Raw genomic sequence first — 24,817 nt, 5'->3', positions numbered from 1 at the left:
GAGTCATACTATCTAGTAAATTTCAAAAATAATTCTTAAAATTTCACATTATGTCACAATATCTGTACTTACAGGTTTTTGTATTTGCCCATAATAAGTATGTCTTACTACAATTTAGGGAAAGAGATATGACACTGATCTATTACTCGCAAATAGTAATGTTTGCACATATTCATAGATGTCAGTAATGTTGGGTGGGTTAACATGTTCAATCTTGTCTGTCTGTCTGCCACCCACCTCTCTCTCTCTCTCTCTCTCTCTCTCTCTCTCTCTCTCTCTCTCTCTCTCTCTCTCTCTCTCTCTCTCTCTCTCAGTAATAGGACAGTGTTAATATACAGTTTATCTGCATATCTAATGCATATTGTTTCTTCTGTGTTTTGCTTAGCATTGTATTGTTAAAATGTTTAAGCAGAAGCAGAGGAAGTGTATGAATCACCACAACAATTTCTGCTACATATGTGGACAAATTGCAACAAAAACTCAGAAGAACAAAATCTATTATTTGTACAAGTGCCTGTGCTTTTGTTGCAAAATTGATAATCAAGACAAAAATTGAGCTTCATGTATCTGCAGTGTTACCTGCATCATAAATCTGAGGATGTGGGTAAATGGGAAAATTAATAGTATGATTTTTGCTGAACCATGTAACCACATTGATGATTATACTTCTGCATGACAAAAATATCAGGGATGTCTAGAAAAAGCAAGCACATCATCACATATCCTAACATATCATATATAATAAGACCTCTTCCACATGAAGACCTGCCGATACCAGATCCCCCCAAAATCTTAGGGTAAAGGAAGCAGTGTGAACATCACAAGGATTTTTTTTTTGTTGCAGAAATTGCTACAACATTCACTTCAACAAATTTAGATCCACTTCAACCAATCATAAAATTATAAAATGCAACACTTAATTAAGCAAGAAGAGTTGAATTACTTGCTTGTGATTTAAACTTACCTAAAGGATTTATGATTTAAACTTACCTAGAGAGCAAGCAGAACTCTTTGGTTCTAGGTTACAATAGTGAAAGGTTACTTGAAGCAGCAACTAAAATTAAGTACATCAAAAATGTCACAAAGTGTTTTCAAAATGTTTCGTTACGGAAGATGGTACGTGTTTTTGTAAAGATATTAGTGCGTTGTTCTCAACAAAATGGGCACTGAACATAATTCTAATGAATAGTGTACATTTACTCATAACTCAAAATTAAGTTTAAAAGGAGTTTCGCTGCACAGTGAAAATGCATTCCCATCAGTTCCCCCTACTTCATACTGTTGATTTCAAGCCAACCGCATGAAGTGGCAAATGATATGGCAGCAGCAGCATGAAGTGGCAACAGCAACAGCACAACAACAGAAGAAGCATATGAAGTTATGTCCAAAATCCTGAGTGCAATAAAGTACTATAACTTTGCTTGGAATGTTTGTGGTTGAGCTTAAGGTAAAATAAATTAATAAATAAATTTTCTGTTTATACCCCGGGACAACCAAATGGTCAGAGGAGTTTACAAGATACACAGAATACAAGAAACAGCACCGTATTCAGCAGTCATGGGCTTTAACCCTGGTCACTCAAGGCACGTGTACTTATGCACCTGCGTGCCTGACCACTAGGCAATGGCGGCAACTGAATTGCACACTGGTCTGCAGAGAGATTTCACAAAATACTGTTGTTTTCTGTGTTTGTGGGTCAGTTGTACAACAGAAAAACATTATATTGTGCAGAAGAGGGTAAAGAAGAGGAATTTTTATCAGGGAGGAGTAATATAAAATATGTTCCACTAGTTTGAACCAAAAAAGGTTCTTCCAGCTTTGCATATAAAGCTTGGATTGATGAAAAAATTTTTGAAGGCTCTGGATAAAGAAGCAAGTGATGGATTCTGCTGCCTAAGGGGAGTGTTTTCACAATTTCATAGATACAAACTGAAAGAAGAAATTCTCATCTTCAAATAAACTCCTCAGAGATGATGTATTTGAAACAACGCTACAAGATAGTATACTAAACTAGCAACTTGGTGATCATCTAAATCAGCTATGCATTGATTTCTTGGATCTCATTGAATTATGAATCTCTGGTGTCAACTTTACTGCAATGTTATAAAGATATTGACATCTTAATTAATGTCTTTGAAAATCATTTTCTTCATTCTCGTCTTAATTTTTTTCCTAATAATTTGTGAGTTGAATGTGATGAGGAAGAGAAATGTTTTCATTAGTGTATATCCACTATGGAAAAGCAGTCCCAAGGTTGCTAGGATACTGCTACAATGGGAGATTACTGCTGATTTTTTAAGAAGGAAAAGCAAAATGGACATTTTTTCTAGGGAAAAGTTTCTGAATGGCAAATATTTCTAAGGAAATAAATGTAGTGCTTTTAAATGAATAAGACTCATTTTTAAGATAGCATGAATATTATTGTATGTTATTTTAAATTGGTCATTCATTAAGTTACTAAAATTTATTATCTCTATATTTTTAAATGGAGTTGTGATAGACATAATTTTGGTATTTTTGGAATCAGCAGATTACTTAGTTTGTGAATTAAACTTAGTTAAAAGCAAAACTCTTTCAATTTCCTTTAGAAACTGCATCTTTTGGTTCACAGATACAAAAAGGAAAATTGTTGGGCCAAGGTGTAATTAATGAAATAAAATACTATCATACCATGCAATTTTTAGAGTAAGATATACAATGGGTCATGTTTATCTTATCATACCAGTGATTCTTCTCAGATGTTGAAATTGACACCTTCCCTTCATCAGTCTGCTATATAGCAGATTGATAACAGGAACAAAAGGGTGGTCTTACCAAGAAAGGCTTCAGTTATACAAATTGCAGCATCTGGAGACTAGGTGCCTACAAGGTGATCTTATTGAGGTTTCTTTGGCTTTGAATGGATTTAGCAAGCTCAGTGCTGATGGCATTCTTCCTCTTGCTCAGACCACATGTAAAGGGGCACAAATTCAAATTGAGGAAGGATGTGTTTTTTTTTTGGCTGATGCTTTATAAGCTTGCTTTCTTGCATCACTTGCCATTACTAATACTATCAGCCTTTAATCTTTTAATAGTGGAAGTTGAAACACCCGTTAAATCTGCAGGCAGATCAATTATTTCATTATGTAATTTTTGTGTACAAAATACATTCCAATTCCATCAGTATAATATATTAATATGATAACCTTAGCAGAACTTTGTAAATATTTCTAAAAATGAAGACTTTTTAATGTACATGCTTTTAAATGTTAATTTTTTCTTATTTTGACCTGATTGATTACCCATCAAAAGGAAAATTCTTGTCAAAAAAAACTGGGCAGAACTTTTTAAAAAACAAAAAAATTGTGAAAACAAACTCATTGCTTTTTTTAAGTAATAATATCCTATACATTTATTTATATGTCACTTTATTTGATTTTATCAACTTCTGGATCTAAATTCCTTAGAATTTTGGCTTTTTTAGGACAAATTCTGACAACAGTGTGGCTGATAGGTGCAATGTCCACATCTGTTTTTCCAAGCATTAAAAAAAAAAAAAAATTAAGTATAGAAAGTACTACTAAATCAACACAAAAAAAAAAAAAAAAAGTATAGAAATGATGCAACATTCATCATTTCCATAAACTAAATCAAAACAAATCAGAGTTGGAACAAAAGGCATTCTTACAGTATTCACATTGTGAAATCATTAGCACTAGTAGAGGCATATGATGCAAGAAAGCAAGCTTATGCAGCATCAACCAAAAAAAAAAAAAAAAAAACCTGCTCCCATTTCACCCCTCCGTTCGTTCCAAATACCTGTCCAGCTCAGCTTTAAATTTATTTAGGCTATCAACTTCCACAACAAAGGATGGAAGTCTGTCCCACCAACCAACTATCTGCTGGCTAAAGGCAAACTTCTGCACATCTATCCTACATCTGTCTTTCCTCAATTTCAATTTATGCCCTCTCAGGTGATTATTCCGAGCAAGAGGAAGAATCCCATCAGCTTGAGCATGCTCAAACCATTCAAGGCTTTATACACCTCAATCAGATCACCTCGCAGGTGCCTAGTCTCCAGACACTGTAATTTGCAAAACTTAAGCCTTTCTTCGTAAGAGCAACCCTTTGTTCCATTCACTAATCTTGTTGCCCTTCTCTGTACTCGTTCCAACAGCTCTACATCCTTCTTAAAATGAGGCCTCCAGACCTGTATACAGTACTCAAGGTGTGGCCTGACCATTGCCTTATACAAGGGGATAATCACCTTATCCCTGCTAGAAAAATTCCTATATATCATTGACAAGACACCATGAATCATTCACAACAAATTGCCTACCCTTGTAAGATGCTTTTCCATTAGAGAAGTAAATTGTCTCAGTTCTCAGCTGAGTGCCACCATTTCAGAAATAATTGGGTACTACCTATAATGGTGGGTAGGCACCCAAAGTGTAAGGGTAGACAGCTTGGTTGTGAATTATCTTCACAACATGAGAAATGCCCTGAGATGTATAGTACAGATCATAATTAATTTAGGGCTATAATTCCTCAAGTTACAGGGGCTTTTGTACATATGAAGTGCAATTTACATCATTTCTATATCTAAATCAAAAGAAACCAAAGTTGTAATGAAAAGCATTCTTAAAATATAATTAAATGTAATAAATTTCCTGTACCTTTGCAGCCCTAAATTAATTAACACTGATATTGTAAACCCTAGCATCTCTCATATTGTGAAAATAATTCACAACTGAGTGATCTACTCTTACAATGTTGCTGCATTACCCACCTACCAACAAGGAGAAACAGTTCTATCTGTTTGGTGGCACACTCAACTGAGAATAAGCAGCAGTATACTTCTCTAATGGGGAAGTGTTGCTTATTCAAAATGCAGGAGTAGGTAACTGCTTGTAAAGGATTTCACAATGTGATATTGTAAGAATGCCTTTCATTACAAACTTCAGTTTGTTTTTAGTTAGTTACATATAGAAATGATTGCACTAAACTATATGTACTAAATCTCCTATGACTGGCTTCATAACCATAAATTAATTACCACTATATCTCACACATAATCAACTGTAAAAATAAGAAAATAAGCTGACTGTAAAAGCGTGATGTGTTTGGAAAGAATAAAATTTAAATAGAGTGGGATTAAAAAATTAAAGTTAAGGTGAATTTATCTGGAACCATTTGATAACCATTTCCTCTAATGTTAATAACTTATATCTAGATTTTAATTTTACTAAAATTTTTGCTCTCTCTGCTGAAGGGAGGTAGAAAGTGGAATGTACAGTTGGAGCAGTGCTATCCTTGAATAATTAGTAAAGAAACTTGAATGGTGGTTGTATGCTCTATTGTTAAATGTCATGGCAGAACTATATTTTTTGTTGGTTATTACATGTATTTCAACTTGGTTGACATGAAATTAAATCGACTGTGTTGTTATTGTTAGTACCTTGAATACTGTAACTGAAAGAATCTTTCAGTAACTATTAAAATGAGAACCAAGTTTATTGTAAGAAGAAAAGACTAGAATAATAGCATTAGCATTAGTAATGGCATGGAATATGATGCAAGCTTCTACAGCTTCAGGCAAAAACACACACACACACACACACACACACACACACACACACACTTCCCATTTCACCTATCTCTTCCCTCCATTAGTTTTTTTAGTTCTTCCTTGAATTTATTTAAGCTATCAACTTCCACAACAACAGATGGAAGTCTTTTTCCAACAATTATCCACTTGCTGGCTAAAGGCAAACTTTCACATATCTATTCTGCAACTGTCCTTCCTCAATTTGAATTTATGCCTCCTCATTGTGCATAGTCTGAGAAAGAGGAAGAATCCCTTCAGCATTGAGCTTGCTCAAACCATTCAAAGCCTTCAATACCCCAGTCAGATCACCTTGCAAGTGCCTAATCTGTAGATTCAGCCAAATTCAGCAGAGAGGCAATGATGAGATTTGCTTTTACGAAGAAAGGCTTAAGTTCTGCAAATTGCAGTGTCTGGAGACTAGGCACCTGCAAGGTGATCTGATTAAGGTGTGTAAGGCCTTGAATGGTTCAAGCAAGCTCATTGCTGATGGGATTTTTCCTCTTGCCCAGATTAATCTCCTGAGGGGACATAAATTCAAATTGAGGAAAGACAAGTGTAGAATAGATGTGTGGAAATCTGCCTTTAGCCAGCAGGTGGTTGATTGCTGGAACAAACCTCCACCTGTCATTGTGGGAGTTGACAGCTTAAATAAATACAGAGCAGAACTAGACAAACATTTAGAGTGAATGGATGGGTGAAATGGGAAGGGTTTTTTTTTTGGATGATGCTGTATCAGCTTTGTTTTCTTGCATAATATACCGCTACTAATGCTAATACTAATTTGCAGAACTGAAGCCTTTGTTTTAGGGCACCCCTCTATACCACTCACCTCATTGCCCTTCTCTGCACTCATTCCAGCAGCTCTACATGGACTGCTCCGAGAACTTCATATCTGACTGGACAATTATCCCCAGGTCTTTTTCGTTTTCCATTACCCTGAGTGTAGCACCATATAGTCAGTATATTACACTGTGGTTACTGTTACCCATAGGCAGTACTTTGCATTTGTTCCTTCCACTTGTTCAGATTACAAACCTAAGGGGGCATAAATTCAAATTAAGAAAAGACAGATGTAGAATAGATGTGCAGAAATTTGCCTTTAGCCAGTGGGTGGTTAATTGCTGGAACAAACTTCCATCTGTCGTTGTGGAAGTTGATAGGTTGAATAAATTTAAGGAGGAACTGGACAGGCATTTGGAGGGAATGGTGTGATTTTTTTTTTTTTTTTTTGGCTGATGCTGCATAAGCTCATACACTTGCTTTCTTGCATCACATGCCACTACTACTACTACTATTTGTCAATGTTAATCTTCAGTTGCCATTTCTCAACCCATCTGCCTAACTGTTCCAGATCCTTTTGCATTAGCATATCATGATTAACCACCCCACCAACTTTTATATCATGTGCAGACTTCGATGTTAAGCCTGATATGCCTTCACCAATATCATTTATAAATGTAGAAAACAACAATGGGCCCAACACCAATCCCAGGGAGACTCCACTAATAACATTAGTCCACGAAGAGCAGTGTCCATTGATCACCACGCTCTGTCTTCTCCCACTCAAACATCCCTTTATCAATAGCAGAAACTTGCCCTTAATGGCACATACTGCTCTAATCTGTACAGCAGTCTTTTATGTCCAACAAAATCAAAAGATTTCCCGAGATACAGAATATGATATCAAAGTTAATTTTTGCATAGAGTTCCTTTGTAACCACATCATAGTATCCAATCAAATTGGTTGGACAAGATTCCCCTAAACAAACTCATGCTCTGCCAGAACTACAACTGCAGTCTTGTCTATATGATCCTACATTACTTTTATGTCCAGTTACCCCATTATTTTCCCTGGGCCAGAAGTGACTTGTGTCACTCTTTGTCCCCCTCTAATTACTTGTGTCACTCTTTGTCCCCCTTTGTGAATTGGGGATACATTTGCACATCTCCTGTCTGTGGGGACCTCCCCTAAATACAATATGCTCTCATAATTGTGGCTAATGGTTTTCTTACTTCCTTTACTGCCTCTCTTAATAATTTGAATAGATCCCATCCACCCCAGGTGCTTTTCTTATGTTTAACTTCAACAGTTTCATTTCTGCTTTCCTCTCATTTATTACAAAATCATTTAGCACCCTTTTAGAATTTGATGAACTTCTGGCATCTGCTTCCCTAAGGAATTCCTCTTGTGAATGTAAATGCAAAGTGCTCATTCAGTTTATCAGCAACCTTAAGAGGATCATCAACAGTTGAACCATCGATATCAAGTTGACCAATCTGATTCATCTCCTTCCTTCTAGACTTTACATAAATAAAGAAGTCTTTACTGTTTTTCTTTTCATCTTTTGCAAAATATTTCTTGTAATCTGCCATTGTTTGCTTAACCTCCTATGCGACTTGATTACTGACTAGTTTATATCTGCCATAGGCTTCTGTGTTGCTTGCCATGAGTCTCATTAATTCATCTGACATCCTTTAAGCCAGGGCTGTCCAAACCACGGCCTGAAGAATGTAGCCCTCCTGTGGGTTATGCCTTTTGATTTTCATGCGCAAAAAATTAAAACTCTCATCACAAAACACTTCTTGCAAGTGCAAACCTAGCTTCTACATGCAACTTCAAGTGCATTTCGTTGCATCCATGTTAGATGTCTCGTTTCAACGAGCATGCTCCAGGGTGGGGTCACCCGTCCTTAGTGTTGTTTATTCATCCATTTACCAAAGTTGTGTCACCGGGGCTCACCAAATTACTAGATACGCATTGCGACTGATTTCCGTGTTATCTTCAATATACTTCACTTCTACTTAATAAATTACTACTTATCATCGAACAACTATATCTCACAAGAAAAGAAAAATTGAAGAAGAAAAGCGAGTGTATCAAAGCCAATGGGAATCAGACTATTTGATTACAAACAACAAGAAGAAAATTCAATGTCTTGTTTGTGTGCAAGTTTTGTCAGTGCCTAAAGAGTATAATGTGACACTACGCTACATTACACATTAATTTTAGAAGTGCTTGCTAAACCTAACAGTAGGACTCAACCTTGCTAAAAATGGTACGACTCTCCAAATATTTTAATATCTGTACTGTATTTATTATTCTGGATGATGCAGCCCTCAGATTGATCTATTTTTTAAATGTGGCCCTCGGATTACCTAAGGTTGGACAGCCCTGCTTTAAGCCTTAACCTTGTATTTCTTACCTAGTATGAAAAGCTTAGTTTGTTCCTTGATTAATTCCTTGAATGCTTCTCATTTAGAATTTGCTGTTGGTAACATCATCAGTGGTTCCACTGTATAGAATTTAAAAACTGGTAGAGACCACTGTAGTCATCTTTACAAAAGCAAAAACTCTTCCCTTTACCCCTGATGGTAGTTACATCTTTAAGTAAAAAGGCGCCTCCGTAGCCAGGTGGGAAGGAGCAGCAGTACATAGCACACGCTTCTTGATTAGACCGGGGTTCGAGCCCATCACCACCAAATACGGAGGATGCGGAAAGGTCAGGGAATGACCACCGCATATTCCCGGAGCAATATGGCCTTAGTTGCTAATGCTCCTAAAAACCAAATACAACAACTTCTTTAAGTAAATCCCACAATACACTGTGATCACTGCCACATATCTGCATTTCTTTATCTGCAGATTCTTAATGCATGATTAATCACTACTGCTAATCAGATCAAGAGTATTACTTCCTCTGATTGTCTCTCAAATATGCTGATGTAGAAAACAATCATCCAATAACTCCACAAAAGTCATACTAGTGTGCGAGTGACCAACCCACAATTTCAAGTTAATATCTGGAAAGTTAAAATCTCCCATTATAAGACATTCTCATTCACTGGCCACCTCTCTTTTTCTGTACAATTGTTCATTGTACTCATCAGAGTCATTAGGCCTATAACACACTCCTACTCTCATTTTTGCTTTCCCAGTACTTATGTCGCTCCAAGCTGACACAACATTGCACTGTCCACCCATGTTAACTGGATGCGCTTCCTTAGGTTTTATGGGTTTTTTAACTAAGAGCATAACCCCTCCTTCCTGTCCTGTTTTTCCTTTCTGTACACTTTGTACTCCCCATATTCAAATTCTGCATCCCTTTTATACGATTGACACTACGTCTCTGATATCCCAACAATGTCTGCATTTGATGCCTTGACCATCATTTCAAATTTATCAGAAATATTTACTGTGCTCCTAGTCTTGGTGTACATGGAAGGATACATGCACCTGTTACAGGCGCCTCCGTAGCCAGGTGGGAAGGAGCTGCAGTGCGTAGCATACGCTTCTTGATTAGACCGGGGTTCGAGCCCGTCACCACCAAATACGGAGGATGCGGAAAGGTCAGGGAATGACCACCGCATATCTCCCGAGCAATATGGCCTTAGTTGCTAATGCTCCTAAAAACCAAATAACAAGCACCTGTTACATTTGTACCTCTGAAAATATATTTTAGATTATAGTGCATGGGGGCTGCAAATCCCTATATAACTTCTAATTTGGTGGCGTCGATTAATTGTGAAAGATATATTTTTTAAGATGGTATTAATTTGGTACTGTAAGTCAAACATTTTAATGTTTGTCTTACAGTACCAAACCTTTTACATTTTAAATTTTTAAAATTTAAAATGTAAACCCTTTTACATTTTAAATTTTGCTTATTGCATTACAAACATCTGATTAAAATACAGATTTTTTTGGCACTGTAAAAGTGGTATTAATAAAAAATTGAAAGAATCTCCTTGTGTGTGTGTGGTGCGCATTTTAAACATTATATTGGAATACCACCATGAAATATGGTTCCACGTGGCATCTACTAGTGCAAACTACCATTATTCCAGTTGCTGTAATAATTATTTGAATAGAGAACTCATCGAACATGTACACTCCTCTTCTCACTTCCCTTTAGTATCTGTACTGTACACTCCTCTTCTCACTTCCCTTTAGTGATCTCAGCACAAAATTTTATAAAATTAAAATTTAGCTGCATGTTACTAACATGTGAAGCATTGGCCATTAAATGGTTTTTATAAAATTCATTAATCTCACAGATTAAACCTTAAACCTTAGAAATGGCTCTTAAACCTTAGAAAAGTTACAGATCTGCATATTATGCAGCTGTCTCATGGGACCTAAAGTTCTCTTAAATGTAGCATACTTTTCATTTTTGACATTAGTGCTTATCATGTTTCTCCAACTTATGTTTCACAAAGGTCGACTGTTAGGAATCTTGTTTCTCTATTTTTTTTTTTTTTTTTTTTCATCAATGAAGAACCTTCTGAAAAAAAAAAAAACACTTATTCAAGGTATTCAAAGTTACATTTTAATTTTCATGCTTCTAGTTTCCTCTCTATTTTAATTTCATTTCTTCTTTTTGAAACATATCAAACCTTGTGGTTAGAAAGGGAGGTAAGTCTCATACATATTTATAGAAGCTTTATTCATAGAATTCATAGTTTTTTTCTATAAACTACCTTAACTATAAAGATAAAGCAGATTTATATGCTGGTTTATCTTAAGGATTTATATTATATTTTAAGTGAAATTAATTAATTAAAAACCTATAATGCCACCATTTCTTTATAGCTATAAGCATACAGTGTGCTCCCCCCACTCTATTCATAAAGAAAAAGTTAGTAGGAATATTAATTTTTGGTATTTGAAATATAGAGAAAGCATAAAGTTTTGCACAAAAATTTGAATAAAATAAAGCAAATTACAATATTTAATGTTTTGTTTTGCAATTTAAGTTTGTTTCCATAGTTTATTCACCACATTGGTATGTTTCAATGTTTATTACCCCCCCCCCCCACACACACACACGCACACTCTCCCATCTCTCATGGCACAAACATTTTTGAGATGTTTGGCCTCCCTTAATGTTTAGTGAAAAGTATTAGGGCTCACAGTTACTGTAATAATTTCTAATTACATGTGAGAGTTGCCATATCTGGAATCACTGTTGTGTAGATGCTGTCCATAAGAAAACTTCAAAAGAAAACAACAAATGGAAATAAGATAATATAAATGTGACAGCCATGCATTGGACTTTTTATGTCCATTCCATCAGTCTTAAAAAGTTTCATTTTCATATTGGCACACATGTTGGCCCAGCAGGGTGGTAATATCCACATCACTTAAAAATGCAAGTTTTATATCTTTAATCTAGGGAGATATATATATATACAGGGTGTTTCAGTTAAACGTTTCAGAACTTCTAAGAGGGGTAGGGTACATCCTGACAACTCGAAATCATATAGCAATGTGGGGTCGGAAATGCTTTCCTGAAGCGGTGTTGTACACAGAAGCACCATAAAGAAAAGAGACCGTAAGTGAGAAATCGTTTTAATAATACATGAAAAGAAGAAAAAGGTACATGGATTAAAGTAAGTGTTCGAAGTTTCTTCAACCTCGTATTGCTTTCGCACAGTGGTACCTTGGAAAATGTGCTACAAATCCCCTTTTTCCTGCTGAAGTGTTGTTTTCCGATGAGGCATCCTTCACAAGGGAAGGAATTTTCAACACGCATAACGACCATATCTGGGCGGTCGAGAACCCGCATGCAATACGACGTCGTGCAGCACAGATTCGATTTTCGGTCAATGTATGGGCCGGTATTATGGGAGATCACCTCATCGGCCCTTACCTGTTACCGTGTCGTCTAACCGGACCTATCTACTTGATCTTTCTGCAGCAAGTATTGCCACAACTTTTGAGAGATGAACAGATTTCTGCATCGACGCAACAGACAATGTGGTTCCAACACGATGGAGCCCCTGCCCATTATAGCGGAGATGTTCGTAACTACCTGGATGTCACATTTGGTCAACAGTGGATCGGACGTGGTGGTGGTCCCGTGCGTTGGCCTGCTCGGTCACCCGACCTATCATGTCTTGATTTTTATTTCTGGGGTCATATGAAATCGCTAGTTTATGACACCCCTGTTGACAATGCTGAGGAGCTGGTTGCAAGAATCACAGCAGCTGCCGAAGAAATTCGAAATTCGCCTGGAGTATTCCAGAATGTTCGGATGTCCATGCGTCGGAGATGTGAGGCGTGCATTGTAGCCCGTGGAAGAAACTTCGAACACTTACTTTAATCCATGTACCTTTTGCTTCTTTTCATGTATTATTAAAACGATTTCTCACTTACGGTCTCTTTTCTTTATGGTGCTTCTGTGTACTACACCGCTTCAGGAAAGCATTTCCGACCCCACATTGCTATATGATTTCGAGTTGTCAGGATGTACCCTACCCCTCTTAGAAGTTCTGAAACGTTTAACTGAAACACCCTGTATATATATATATATATATATATACAGGAACTCCCTGACTTACGTAAGACGAATCATATGAGAAAGCTCATATGGTTCGTCTTTTTCAAATCCTTCGAAGCCTTTTACATGCTGTGGGCATATTTTCTTCCGTGAGCCATTTAAATAGCTTTTAGTAATTTCCTCCCAGGCCTTATTAATGTTTAAGATGGTGTGGTAAATGTTGTAAGATTTCCAAAGGTCTCTTAACGTAAAATTTTTCTCACCGTCTACTGCAGACAATGCCTGAGCAAAATTTGTGCCTAAATAGTATGCTTTTAAATTTAAAATAACACCCTGATCCATAGATTGGATGAGTGAAGTCATGTTTGGTGGTAGAAATATGACTCTCGCGTTCGAATTGAAATCATCTAGATGCGTAGGATATCCAGGAGTATTATCTAATAGAAGGAAAATCTTGAAAGGAACGTCATTGTCTTTACAATATTTTTCAATCTCAGAAATGAAGCAGCATTTAAACCAATCCTCAAAGAGAGATATTATGAAGCAGCATTTAAACCAATCCTCAAAGAGAGATATTATTATCCACTCTCTCTGTTAAACCAATCCTCAAAGAGAGATATTTTTATCCATGCTCTCTGTTTCGATGGGAAATGCATGGTTAGGGTGGCTTTATTGATGCCCTTAAATGCACAAGGATTTCCAGAATGGTACACAAGCAGTGGTTTTAATCTGTAATATCCCGCTGCATTAGCCCCAAGCAAGAGCATGGTCCTATCTTTTGATGCCTTGAAAACTGGCATTGTATTTTCCTCTTTGGCAATGTATTCTCGATCCGGCATTTTTTTCCAATACAGAGTAGTCTCGTCAATGCTAAAAATTTGCTGCATTGAATAGCTGCCTTCATCGATAATTTTTTTCCAACACATCACAAAATTTCTCTGCAGCTGCAGAGTCAGCACTGGCGATTTCACCGCATACTTTAATGTTGTGGAAACCAGTGCGATGCTTGAACCTATTAAACCATCCATTGCTTGCCATGAACTTCGGTTGGGGTTCGCCATACTTATCCTTAACATCTTTATAAATACTTGTTCCTTTTGCTTGAATGGTCATTAGACTCAGTCACTCGCTTCTGAATCTGATTTTCGATACATATTATTAACAGCTGTTCCATCTTCGATATAGCACCCGAACGCTGTTTTGTGATCACTGTTGATCTTAAGTGCATTGATCCTTTAATGTGTTCCTTTATACACGCACTGTCCTTTAAAATAGCATTCACTGTTGAAGCAGCGAGACCTAATTCTCTTGCAATAGATGACAAACTTTGTCCTGCTTCGTACTTCTTAATTAGGCACCTCCGTAGCCAGGTGGGCAAGAGCAGCAGTGCGTAGCACACGCTTCTTGATTAGACTGGGGTTCGAGCCCATGACCACCAAATACGGAGAATGTGGAAAGGTCAGGGAATGACCACCGCATATCCCCGGAGCAATATGGCCTTAGTTGCTAATGCTCCTAAAAACCAAATAACAAACAAACTTCTTAATTAATCATCTTCATTTCTAAATCAATTTTGTTTCATTTCCTGGCACTGCCAGCACTTGCACTTTTGTTGGTCGCTTTCCCTTCATCATTGTAATACATAAATAGGAATGAAGAGAAGTTTCTGAAAATTTGTATTATATATGATTGAAGATTTTAGTGAAGGGGAACACATTTCACCATAATAGCGTAAAAACCCACACAATTGCAGTTATCAATTTTATCACAAATGCAATAAGATCAAGTTTACTACCCGTTTATAATAAGATGCACAAACAGAAAAACCCAATAAACCGGAAAGTGCAAATTGTTTTATGGTGGTCGTGACCTCTAAAAAAATTGCTTTAGAAAAATATCACAAAAGCATTCAAAATTGATTCTTATAACAGGAACATATGTTAACAACGATAGGATAGTGCAATTTCCATTATAAATATGAAAATAGAGAGATAAATAGCTTAGTAATGTAGTGAAATTTTCAACTTCCAAGGACTTGGAACGAATTACAAAAAAAAACTGTGTTATTGGGTTCACATTACAGTATTTTCATGATACCTCCATTTATTCCTACAGGATGCAAAATACGTTTCCACGATTTTTTTAAGTTTGCACGGGCCGGGAAAAACTTACGTAAAGTTGAATTTCCCTAAGTCGAATATTACATAAGTTGGGGAGTTCCTGTATATATGAACATGCTAAACATTCCCATAATGGTGTTCTCAGCAGGGAAGGGTATTATTATTAGTAGTATTATTATGATTTGCATCCACCATTACAGTTCAATTCAAAGTTACCCTCACATGTTTTCATTGATATAAAGTGCCCTGGTAGCCATGTTAGCAAGAGCACAAGGCTGTACTGAGTGGAGTGCGCAGGGTTCAAGACCAGCTTATCTGTAGTCGTGGATTTCCTCCTCAGTATCTTGAGTTAGTCAGTCTCAAAGCTGAGTGCTATAGCAAGTCAAATCCAAGGATCCTGACTAGAAATGCATTCGAATAAATAAATAAATTGATATAAGAATTATCTAAATCCAATATGCAGATGCTGTCCTGTTGACTGTTTCAGAAGTGTGATAGATATTTTCATTTAAAAACATGATTTGAACAACTGCAGATTAATCTGCTATGAAATTGAAATGATGAGACTTCCTGCACAGTTTGAAGAATTTATCCCCTTATATGCATATAAATTCGCTTATTGTGCAAATTTTATGTATAGAACACTTCAGAACTTCTACAACCAGGGCTCAACAAATTTGTTTCGAATGTGTTCATTACCTGCAAAACTTAAGCATCAGAATTAAAAAAAGGAAAATGAAGGCCATAAAAAAAAAAAAAAAACTTCTGGTACAGAAGATCCTTGAAACAAAAGAGCAAACTTGTTTTCAACTTTCTTGCAATAACCATTCATTTACCAGCCTCCAGTTATGTGAGTAGCATACTTGACCACTAATATGCAAAATACATATCAATGGTCAAGTAAAAAAATAAACTTGATTTATTTTACTTAAGTAAAGTAAATCAGTCCCTTCTATTTCACACATCATATTTATTTAACTCAGTATAAAATGTTGGATCACTGAAATTTTAGATATAAACTGTGAAATTCTTACATCATTATTTATTTATTATTATTTTTTTTTTTTGCTCAAGCAGGCATATCAACGAATTTTATACAAGCATGCACAGTGCATAAAATTCACCAACAGTGAACATACTTGTCTGATTTATATCTGCATATGTATACACTTCTAGTTCTGAAATAATCCACATCAAAGGTCTGAACTGTACTGCAGGATTATAAAATTCACTTTAATAGACATTTTAATTTTTTGCTGTATTTTATGCACAGGAAAAGCATATAAATTCATGTGAAATATCATAAATTCATCTAAGTAGCTTTGCTCTCCATTTCTATTCATCTGATATAATGAGGAGTAGATAATACACAGATGCACTAATCCAATGCATCTGCTGCACTGACATTCAAAATAATTGGGAAAAAGTTTCAGCATCTATTGCACCATTCACAATGCACTTGTTCGTTGGTTATTCTAGTTTTGTAAATGCTATGTACAAATACTTCATCATTTTGAATTTCAAAGAAAATATTACCAGAAAAAATATTCTACTTTGATTATACAATTGATGATTAATTCTATTAATGCGTGCTATAAACAGCATGTATTTTTATTTAGCAAAAAAAAAAGGAAAAAAATAAGTAAAGAAAAATCGCAACAAATCTGATTAAAATTCCTAATACCATTAATCAAATGTATTATGTAATCAAAGCAGAGTATTTCTTCATGTAACATTTTATTTTTCACACTATCATAACAAAAGCAGAATCTAATTGGTTGTAGAGCTGCTTTTTTTTTTTTTTTTTTTTGTTTCATACAGTTCTTTAAACCAATAAGAGTTGTGCTGTAGCAGAGTACTGACAATGACTTAAAACTCATCCTCAATTGTGACCCTGGAAACTTAATCCAACCTTCAATATGCACAACTATCTGCAATAAACCTGTACAAAATTTTTGTATAGTAAAGTTTATACTATTCAGAGCTATGTATAATTTTGAATAGTACAAGGTTTCTTAGCTTTGCTTTATTGTATTACCCTGAATTGAGTAAATGTTGCTATTATTGTTTCTTTCTTTTAAATTATTAAATTGGGAGACTGCTCTGTCATATGTATTTAGCAGTCAGCAGAATTATTATTAATTAGCTATTACTGTATTTTAATACTCAAAATATAAAACTACTCTCCTTGAATCGACTCATATGAACTGAATTTTGAGTGAGTTTTACTCAGGAGGAGGGAGGGTAGGGAAGATGCAGGCTTAAAAAGATATTTATAAGCATTTGGTGGGTGATATAACAATTTGCCACTCCACTTCAGAAGACTGTGGGGACAATATGGATGCACCACTTTTAAATAAATAATATTACCAAAAGGCTGGTTCAATTATTTATTTAAATATGAGACACTGTGGCAGTTGAAATTCTGCTGGTTACTAAATACATAGAACAGGATAATGCTAAATTTATTGATATATTTCATATAGCTATTGCTGTACATTATGCATTATATACATACACATAAATATATATATATATATATATATTGTTGTACTTTACAAGCATCAGAAACTTTTCAGTTCATTTAAAATATTTCACCTTCAGTTATTCAGATATCTTCCAATCTGGTAGCTAGTAGTTTTCAGCTGTGCTACTTTCTTCATTCATTAGGCAAAAGAACACTATTGGCCTTCAATTTCATTTCATGTAATAAGATTATGGTTGATTTGTGACCTCAAAAAATATATTCTATTTTTGAATACCTTGATACATATAAATCAAATCGTGTCCTTTACTTTGTCATATTTTTTGTTGTTTTGTTCTTTTCTATTATAGGTTATAATTTCCTCTAATACACTTGTAGGATATACCATTTTTCAGTAGACAGCATGAATTCCTTGCTGCTATATACTGGAATTATTTCCTCAGCAAATGATATAATACCATTGCAGAAAATGTTTTAATTTTTTGTAACAGTGGTCTAGGATAAGACTATTGTTATAATCGATTCTTTGATCTTTAATTTATTAGGCTGCAGCTGGCAATAATATGCATTTCATTAAATTTATTCATTATTCATTGAATAATGTGAATTCACTGGTTATTCTTTATTCATTGAATAATATGAATCCACTGAATTTATTCATTATTTATTGAATAATATGGATTTATTGAATATGCATTCATTGAAATAAAAGCTGCATATTTTAGTTTTTTAATTCAATATTATAAGCAATTTAAAAAATATCGCGTCCGCTGTATTAAACCTCCTTTAGCATTTGCCTTCATCTCCTTCACAGTCACAAACCTACAGTCCCAGACAAGTCTGGGAAGGCATGGTGCAAACAGACAGAAGAATTCAAGTAAACCTCGTTCCCAGGGTAACCCATCAACGCCATTAACATCCCCTAACGGTCGTGGTGGACACAGTGGCCCTGGCGCCTTTACAAGGTGAGGGCACAGTCTGTGTGTCCTGCATGTCTACTCAGTGTATCTTCTTTGAAGGTGGGAAATGGAATTATTTCTGCACCTTGTTTTTCTTAACACGTGCTGGTGTTCTGGAACGCTCATGTGACGTAACCATGTTTTTGTGAAGCCTGAGATATCGTCAAGTGTTCTTTAGTACACCTATTGCACATTTTAACTTTGTTGTAATTGTATTACTTTAAAACATTTAACTTTAAAAAGAAATTAAATATTTTTGTGCTGTATTGATTTAGTTGCTCTTAACTGTGCCAAATTTGATATGTGTTGTTAAATTGAAAATTTAAAATGAATATTAAACTTAAAGATTGATATATTATCTAATTTGTGTTTTAATAAGTTTTGAAATTTTAAATGTGATATATGATAACACAAAAGTAAAGGTGTATGTGAGGCAAAATTAAACTTTCTCTTAAATTAATAGTAATATATACTTAAATTAGAAGGGTTGCTTGAGCTGTATTTGTTGTGTGTGTTTGTGAAGGGTACTGCACTGGGTAAACTGCCAGTTTATTGTATGGATGTTGGCTCGTGTATTGGCACCTATCACTCGACACCATGGTCTTTTAACAAGCTTCGTCCTCAGTGTGCACCGTTCTTTGATCACACTCTTCTCCCTTTGCCGTCTCTTTCCAGTCCCATATCTGGCACCCCGCAGGGCCAACGGATGCCCGCGCCCAACATGTATGCTGGCTTACACCTTGCCTATGAAGTGAAAAAGCTCATGTATGCCTCTCTTCTTTCACTTTCTACCTTCTGTTTTTTTTTTTTTTTTTTTTTCATTTCTTCTGCTATGAGCGCCCTCTAATGTAACATATAAAACAAGTTTCCTTAAACAGAGAGAAAGAGATAAATGTCAAGAAGAATGATTTTAAAAACAAAATTATTTTAAAATATTGATCATTTTAATAAATTTTATTTATGCATAATTAACACAAAACTGCCAATAACATAAGAATTATGATACATGAAAGGGCGTTCAAGTAATGTCAATATTTAATTCTCCATTTCATGGTTCTAGTCCTTGGTGGAATTTCATGCATGTTTCCTTATATATTATATAATTTTTTTTTTTTTTTTTGCATTTTTTCAATTATTACCCTCAGCCTAAGCTAGCGCAATTTGTATTCCATTTGTTTTGTTTATATTATTATTATAGAAATAGTTGTTAATTATGCAATATAGTAATAGTGGGTGGTAGATGTAAAGATTCTGCCATTGTAATTGCTGAATTCTCCAAAATTCCTTGTGCATGAAGCATGATGCATGGCATGATTGGAAAAAGAATATGGCTGCCTGAAATTTTGCCACCCACTTGTTGATTATGAAGTAATTTAAGCTATCTGTCATTTTAAGATTAGCACTAGAAAATGATTCATATATTTTTTATTCAAAGAAGTTATTGTTGTGTATATACAATTAACTGATTAATTTGAACATTTTTGTAATTGGAAAATCAATTTCTGTGTTTGTAAGAATGTAAATTTTAACTTGTTGTTTGAAATATTTAAATGCTGTTTTTCTGAAAATATAAACTACAGTAGAGATTCGATTATCCTTTATTACATTAAGATTGGCAGGATATTTATCTAACTTCTTTCACTGTTCACTCTTCCGAAAAGTTTCAGTGAACCGAAACCACATTGATAAAGGCATATTATTGTTTACTAAATCTGCAAAAAATAGTTGTTACTGTTCAAGAAAGAGAAGGAGCCATAATAACTTCAGGCCTGTGGAAGGCATTAATTGTAGATATTAGCACGATATCAACCCATTTGTTTCAGTCTGCACAACTTCATTTGCAAATATTAGTTTACAAATGAAGAAATATAAAAGTCTTCATAGCATAAATCATCTCTCTGAGTTTTCTTGATATTAATTAAGAATTAACAGCACCTGCCTTTTTTTGAGAAACATATTGTGTATTTATAATGTGGTTCCATTACTCTTTACAAATATTAAGTAAAGCTGAAATTTCAAAGAAACTAGCTGATAGTATAGGGATAATTCTCAAGAAAAAGATCCCTTAAATGCTTGTGGTCTGTAGAAGGCATTACCTGTAGCTGTTGGCATAATTTCCATTTATCTGATGGAAAAACAAGGTCTTTTAACAAATTAAAGCTTTAGATGTCTTCTGGTAATTGCATAAGACTTTCAATTGTGGTTTAATTACCATTATAAAGCTCCTTCTGTTTGGAACTGTCATTGTACGAAAAGTTGGCTTATCTGATTGTCCATTGTTATATTGAAACTGGGTAATCATATTTGTCACATCACATTAAGATGTGATGAGGTAAAGGAGATAAAGGAAAATACTTTTTGAACAGAAAGTTCCACTTATTCATAGTGACAGTAACATTGCCCTGTGAGAATCTCATCTCATTACACAGCTATAACTGTTGTATTCAATAGCTGTAACTGTTGCATTATTTGCAGTATAATATTCATAGGTTATTACAGTTTGTTACATAAGGAGTTTTCATTATGCTGATAGTGTTGATGTTCCAAAGTGAAAATAGTTGTTTTGCTATAATACATTTAAATCAGAATTTCTTTATTTTTTCTACTTTGTTGATAAAAGATGTCTTTCTTTAATGTGTGTAAAGGAGATAGGGTTGGCAGCATATTCACATGTATTGCATTTCCAATTTCAAAATGGTAGTATGCATTATGTTGTGCACCAATAGATGTGAAATGTTTTGTGTTGACAGATGAAGACTGAATAACCCATCAAACGTTCACTGTAGAATGATGCATGTGCTTTTTTGTGATGGTATAATAACAACAAGATTACGATGACTGAGGAAGCAAAAGAGAAAACATCCACAAAATATATGATTTTTAGACTCTGTTAGTAATAAATAGGTTTCAAACTTTGCACTGGTTTAGTACTTTCATTTTAAGTATTTTGACTAAGTTAACCTGTGTAGTGTGCCATTCAAACATTATATTAGCCATAAGGAGCTTTGACTCAACAGTGCCATGATAGCTGATAGATAAGATGAAGGATGTGCTCTGTACTGGTCCACTACGAAAGCAGGATGTTGAAACTTTCTTGCATTTCTGATGGAATTAAAGAGAGTTGCAACATCCAGGCATCACTTCCCACCTAAAACCAAATGAGTTAGCAAGGAGTGGTGCATTCTTTATCGAAGTCCAGAAAGTTTTCAGTGGCACCGCATGTGAAAAGTTTTATTGACTGTTTGCTGGGACATGAATGTCTCATAGGGACAGTTTTCCTATCAGCAGGCCTACAGTAAACAGTGTTTTGCCAGTTTCAGAAGAATAGCCTGATGCCAACCATCAGAAGTGGATTGCTGTCACCATGCCTTGGACCAGGCAATTATCACTTGAACATCACATACAAAAGTAGTTCAATGACCAACCAAATAAATTGGTGATTTCCAACTTCAGTTGGCTGTAGGAAATTGTTCCACTGTTCTTCATCACTCAGATGTAATTAGATGGCTGTACTCTAGTACAAGCAGCATGCAGTATCTCCCTGATTTCTTTATTCTTACATTTACTCACAGTTGGTGTCAATCAAGAAAACCATCTTAAAGAAACTAATTTTTCATCCTTGTAATGTACATGAGAATTTCAGGTTACTTAAATCCCTCTAGAAAAAACTATCTTATCTTAACTTGTACACATGTATTTGATTTGTAATATACAAAACTTCTGCCACTGATAATATCAAATTTATAATTTTATTGACATCATATATTAGTTAATGTGGGAACCAGTGACTCAGACTGATACTACAGGCAACTTAAGCAGTTTTTTTCTATAATATTAACTCACACCCTAAATGGAACAAACTACTTGTATAGTGTCTGTTAAATGCCCATTTTTGTTTTAATTATAACACTTAATTGAATTGGAAAATGTGAATATTCATTAGGATTTACATAATTTGCCCTATTCCTCGTTTCTTGCAATTTCTTGAGCTTTATCTATTTTTCCCCCCACTCATTCTTCTGCTATATTCTTGCTTCTGTCAGTTCTCTGGTTGTTCATCCTGCAAATTAATATTGGTCTGCCATTTTGCAGATAGCTTCAGGATGAAACTATCTGCAGAATGACAGATAATAAATTAAGGATCCTTTCCTTAATTTATCCATCCATATCCACCTGTCAGGAAACCTTTATTTTTTAGTGTCTATATACACACCCAGAATTAAACAACTTATTTACATAGCATCCATTAAACACCATCTAAGCAACCAACCTCTTATGGTTTATAGTAAATGAAAATGAAAAAAATTAAAAAATTTTTCAACTTTTGAAAAAAATATATTCTACTTGGAAGGATTTGATCAAATTTAGAAAAATGAAAGCAAAATCAAGAAACTGTATATGTATATCAGACATCATGCAAGTTATGAAAGATTAATGAATTGCTGTTTAAATATTGTATTTGGTTATTGTGATGAATTTTAACCACTTGCAGTTTGATTAACAAAAGTTTGGGAACTGATATTCAACAAATTAGGCACATGCTACATACAGTTTGATCAGCAGCATGGATGAAGAAATCAACCATACTATTGATCATCTTAATGGTGAATCATCGGCAGCAGTGTATGCAAGTTATGAAGGATTAATGAATTTATATTTAAACCTTTATTTGTTCACGATTCAAATCACTTATAATTTGATTTTAAGTTCAGGCACTGTGAGAATGAGCAAATCAGGCAGATATTTCATGCAAAAAATTTGGTCAGTAGTATGGCTGAAAAAGGACTGTGGCAAAGTTTCTTACAATCAGCTAAGATTGACAGTCTGCAAAAAATTTTTTCCCAGTGGTATCTTAATGGTGAATCATTGGAAGCAGTGTACTGAGAGGAGTAACTGTGTAGAAAAATAGTGCAAGTATTACTTATATTGTAAAACAATAAAGTATGTTTACCCAAACAGTTGTTTTCATTTGATTCACTTTGTATAATAGTGAGTAAATGTTGAAATTAAAGAAAACAAATTGTAGTCTATGAGAAAATAAAACTGAAATTATTAATAATGCAGCTAAAGATCAAAGATTGTTATTCTTTCAATATTAGCAGAGAAATCCGAATGGTTCACACTTCCTTTAATTATATATACATTCTAAAGGTGCTGATATTTTTGTTCAATAAATTCAAATAATGGATCATTAGGACATGTGTAGATCTGGTTTTGCTTTGGTAATCAGGGTGTTTTTTTGCGATGTGAACAGTGTACTCTTAAAAAGATTTTAATGTTTTTAGAATCCAGATTTTTATATTTTGTTATATTTGTCTCTCTTTTTTTATTTTCTTATTGCAGATTAAAATGCTGGTACAGCTGTTGAAACCATTAAGTTCATTAAAAATTCCTTTTCATATGTGACAAAAGCATGATTCTCCTTATAACATAGCCCATAATTTGTTCTACAAAAATCTTTGTTTTGAAAGAATTTTTTTTTAAATTAAGATTTGGCTGTCTTTCTTTGTATGGTGCCTATTCCTCCTGCCAGCAAGAACAAATAATCGAGTTTCTACTGTATATATTTTTTTAATTATGTAAATTTTTATAAATGCTTTATGTCAATTTAGCCAGTTTAATGATATTTTAAGTTTAAAGCATAAAATAATTTTCTTTAATATCTGATATTTAAAATTAAACAATTAATAAATATTTTTGTAAAATTTAGCTGAGTGTATTGCAATAAATTATTAAATTAATAACAATCAGTAACTATTAAAATTAAATTTTTTTTTAACCTTTGCAAAAGATATATTGTAGAAGATAGTAACTTCAAAAAGCATGTAGCTTTGATAATTGCATTTTTATTTTATCTAATTATTCATATTGTGCATCATTTTAATAAAACCTCTATGTTTAAATATTGGCAATGAACAGTAATGTGGCAGCAGAAATAAATTATCCCAGAGTTTAGATTAGTCCTGCCTTGCAGTTTATCCTCCTCCATACCTGCCTACCTGTTTCATACCAAGATGTAGTTAGTGGTCTTGCCTGCTTGGTTATGGCTATTTTTATGCTTTTTTATTTATCATGTTTTAAAAAATATATGAATGCAACAAAAGTTTTGAATTTACATACTGAACTACTTTTCTCCCCTCTATATTTAATAATAGGCCTACAAGCCGCCCCAGTGGTAACAACGGTGCTGCGAACCAGGATCGGACCTTTCCAGTGGGACTAGCTGATGACCAGTCAAAGGACTTCGACTTTGAAAAAACTGAAATGAAATATGATTCAACAGGAATGTTTCATTGGTGTGCAGCAAAAGCCATTGAAGATTGCATTTTGGTAAGGAGTTAATTCTTTCCGAAGTATTTTTTTTTGTGTATTTTTACATTTCATAC

At 34.5% G+C, this 24,817-nt stretch overlaps 1 protein-coding gene across 1 annotated transcript in view; it reads left to right on the top strand.

Annotated features, from left to right (window-relative positions):
- LOC150083724 (calcium-activated potassium channel slowpoke-like) overlaps positions 1–24,817 on the top strand; it is a 668,330-nt gene that overhangs the window by 477,675 nt on the left and 165,838 nt on the right. Inside the window, 4 exon segments of the mRNA XM_090378165.1 lie at positions 18,263–18,437; positions 18,955–19,117; positions 19,120–19,196; positions 24,587–24,761. Of these exon segments, the coding sequence (XP_090234291.1) occupies positions 18,263–18,437; positions 18,955–19,117; positions 19,120–19,196; positions 24,587–24,761 (590 nt within the window).

The sequence above is a fragment of the Mastigoproctus giganteus genome, chromosome 7 (genome assembly GCF_048544385.1).
Source record: "Mastigoproctus giganteus isolate SK-2022 chromosome 7, ASM4854438v1, whole genome shotgun sequence".
In the NCBI taxonomy this organism is placed as follows: domain Eukaryota; kingdom Metazoa; phylum Arthropoda; class Arachnida; order Uropygi; family Thelyphonidae; genus Mastigoproctus; species Mastigoproctus giganteus.
Note: the sequence above shows the minus strand (reverse complement) of the source record. Positions and strands in the feature narration are given on the sequence as shown.